At 43.9% G+C, this 3,042-nt stretch overlaps 1 protein-coding gene across 1 annotated transcript in view; it reads left to right on the plus strand.

Moving 5' to 3' along the window:
• SARC_11997 (hypothetical protein) overlaps positions 1–2,428 on the plus strand; it is an 8,278-nt gene extending 5,850 nt beyond the window's left edge. Inside the window, exons 8-9 of the mRNA XM_014293905.1 lie at positions 499–639; positions 1,564–2,428. Coding sequence (XP_014149380.1) covers positions 499–639; positions 1,564–1,593 — 171 coding nt within the window. The 3' untranslated portion in view covers positions 1,594–2,428. The remainder of the gene's footprint in view (positions 1–498; positions 640–1,563) is intronic.
• The last annotated feature ends 614 nt before the right edge of the window (positions 2,429–3,042 follow it).

Here is a 3,042-nt window from a genome sequence, read left to right on the forward strand (position 1 = left end):
CACACACACACACACACACATACACACACATAAACACACACACACATACACTATATATATAAATATGTACACACACACACATACACTATATATATAAATAATGTACACACACACACTTACACTATATATATATATATAAATATGTATTTATATACAAATACTAAGATATATACATACATTTATTTAGACTGTCGAATTAAAACGTTATCAGTGCGAGTGCTGGTGTTCGGGTGAGATCAGCGCTGATGATTGTCCACGTAATCGATTCTTGTAAAGTATTCGCTATGCTGCCTTTCTGTATATGAGACTGGGAAGCTCTCTCATCTGCACCTATGGCGTTTAGTGGAGAGGTCGCTTGGCACGTGGTGTTTGTATGCCTGCCATAGTAGATCCGGGCTATCGATGCGATTGCTCTACTTTCTATGAACGAATAGGAGAATCTTTGGTCACACTGTAATCTTGTCCTCTTTAACTGTTATACGACCTGATTTACGACAGATGAATATACCCCACGTCACCAACTGGGGCCTTCCCAAAGTCATGCCAGCCGACTGGAAAGATCCATTAACGGTTCGCCAACGAGGGCTAGTTGCGGACGAACCTGTCCAGTACCAAAAAATCAGAGCAGATATGATCATGGTACGCTAGTGCGTGTACAGATAAGTCTGTGCCATAAGGATGTTGTGCATGCGCCGCGGTGCTTGAGTGGGTGTGCTGTGGCCGAAATAAGAAGTTTCAGATTTATTCTCTTGTTCTCTTTTTGGGTGGGTATATTTACCTATTATTTCATTTTTGGGTATATACACCTATTATTTCCTTTTTGGGTATATAAATATATTATTTCCTTTTTGGGTATATACACCTATTATTTCTGCATCTTGTCGATATTGTGCACGAGATCGCGATTCAAGTTATCGCTGAGTCGATTCAGAGAGACAGAGCTGATGCGCAAGCTCAGCGCCAGTATGACTGTGCTGGCAGCTCGTTTGTGTTGAGTTTGGCATATCATCGCCCATCGGATTCTCCAAAACAAATACTGTGGAACCAGATGCTGGTCAAATTGGGTGCCTCATTAAGTAGTATATCTCGATTCCAAGGCTCTGTAGCGACATTTTATACATGTGTTCACCCAAATAGTCTCGAATAAGCACTTTATCTTGCTCATACAGCGTCTGGACCATTAAACTTGCATCACGTCTGCACGTCTGTGTAGATTGTGTGTTCTACATTCTTTTTGAGTCGTATTAAGAGGTAGGAAGAGACCACCCCCGCCCCCCCCCCCTTACAATCAATCGTTTATACGTAATACAAAAGAACATTAATCCTTGCCTATTAAGCTTGACGTTTCTTCGTTTATCAGTGCAAGCAGGTAGCGGCATTACGGTAGTCTGTATTAGCTGCTGGGGCGAATGTTGTGCTATAGCGCATGTTAGTGCAGGATAGTGATTTATGAAGCCCAACGACATCCACTCTTTAGTGACTACACCTCCTACTTCCACATGTATTACGTACAATCTCATTTGATCGCCCGAGCTTACAGTTGAATCTCTATTGACATCACAGGACTTGCTGAAGGACTTGCAAGCACAGTAGGCGACCTGTAGATGTGAGGTGCATACCTCAGACTTCCAACGAGTCACTCATGATCTTCAGGGGATCAGAACGCTGTGCAGTTTATCACTGAACGCCAGTAGAGGCAGTTGTGAATGCAGATGCCATCCGTGAAGAAGGTTTGCGAGACATTATGCACACATTCACCTGCCATCACGGTGCGACTATAGTATCCCCGGCGATTACCCGGATACCAAACCTCAAGAGACTATCGGGGGCTGCTGATTGTGACAAGGACAGGCATTCGCGGTGTATACCTGAGCAGTTGAAATGAGGAGTTCACGCTTACCTGCACCACCGGCTGGCGTCTGTCGGGTGAAAAGGACCGTTGTACGTACTCGTCACAACAAGACTGTCATCAGAAGTGTATGTACCAGGAAATCAGCAAAGAGCAAGCTCTCATCGCGCCTCATTGTGGCATGGTTGGCTGTGGGGATGGGACACTCCGCAAACCAACTAGAGACAAACGCTTTTGCGGTGCAGATTAGGTAGACGTTGGTGAGTGACATTATAACCTCTCCTGCCACCCTGTGTGAACACTGTGGGCATTGCTCAGGCCCATAAACAGCAGCACAAGTCTGTAGAGAATCTCGATACTACATTGGGTGTTTTATTTGCTATTGGGTGAAAGTGACAGTCTGACTTGTGTGACGGCTGGACCAGAACTCAGCGAGCTTCGAAACGCCAGGTCGAATTACAACGTACCTTGTGAGTACGCAGGCCATGGACCACTCGGTATCCCTACAAGGATGTAAAGAACAAATCTAGTAAACACACATGCTCGTATAAAGCCATCCCCGTTCGAAGGGATATAAGAGACTTTCAAGATCTTCCCCCTCGGTGAATGTTATTTAGGAGCCCAAACTCGTCCTTTTCGAATTTAATCTGAGCACCTTCGGACCTTGTATAAATGTCCCTCGCCTTGCATCTCTCTTTTACTTCAAGATTGTGGTAGATAGCTCAATAGATAATTGGGCATAGCTCAATAGATAATTAGGCGACGGTTTTTGGAACATAGCGACGAACTCTGAAACTTGTCTCCCACAATACTCATATTTATACTCTTCTTTGGCATGGACCTAGTCTGGAATTAAGAACCCTCTACTGTTAAAACCGTGAATTTCGAGATATCTCCATCATTTACGTCTACCCAAACGAATCTGGAAATACGAAACCGACCACGGTTTTCGCATCTCTTTCAACGCATCATTGATGGCTGTAGCAACAAAGGGACGCATTAGCGCGCCAAATTTATAAAGGAGCCCAGTTCTGGTTCATGAACAATTCCGCAGGTTTTAGCAGGTTTTAGTCCATCATGGTATTATACGACTTCAGGCAAGTGCATTGCAACAAAGCGTTTTATATTTACTATATATTAAAATATGTTGGTGGTTGTCCGCGCCCTGTAACGTGTCATTTGCTCTATTTATA

This window comes from Sphaeroforma arctica (assembly GCF_001186125.1).
Source record: "Sphaeroforma arctica JP610 unplaced genomic scaffold supercont1.2003, whole genome shotgun sequence".
Taxonomy (NCBI): Eukaryota; class Ichthyosporea; order Ichthyophonida; genus Sphaeroforma; species Sphaeroforma arctica.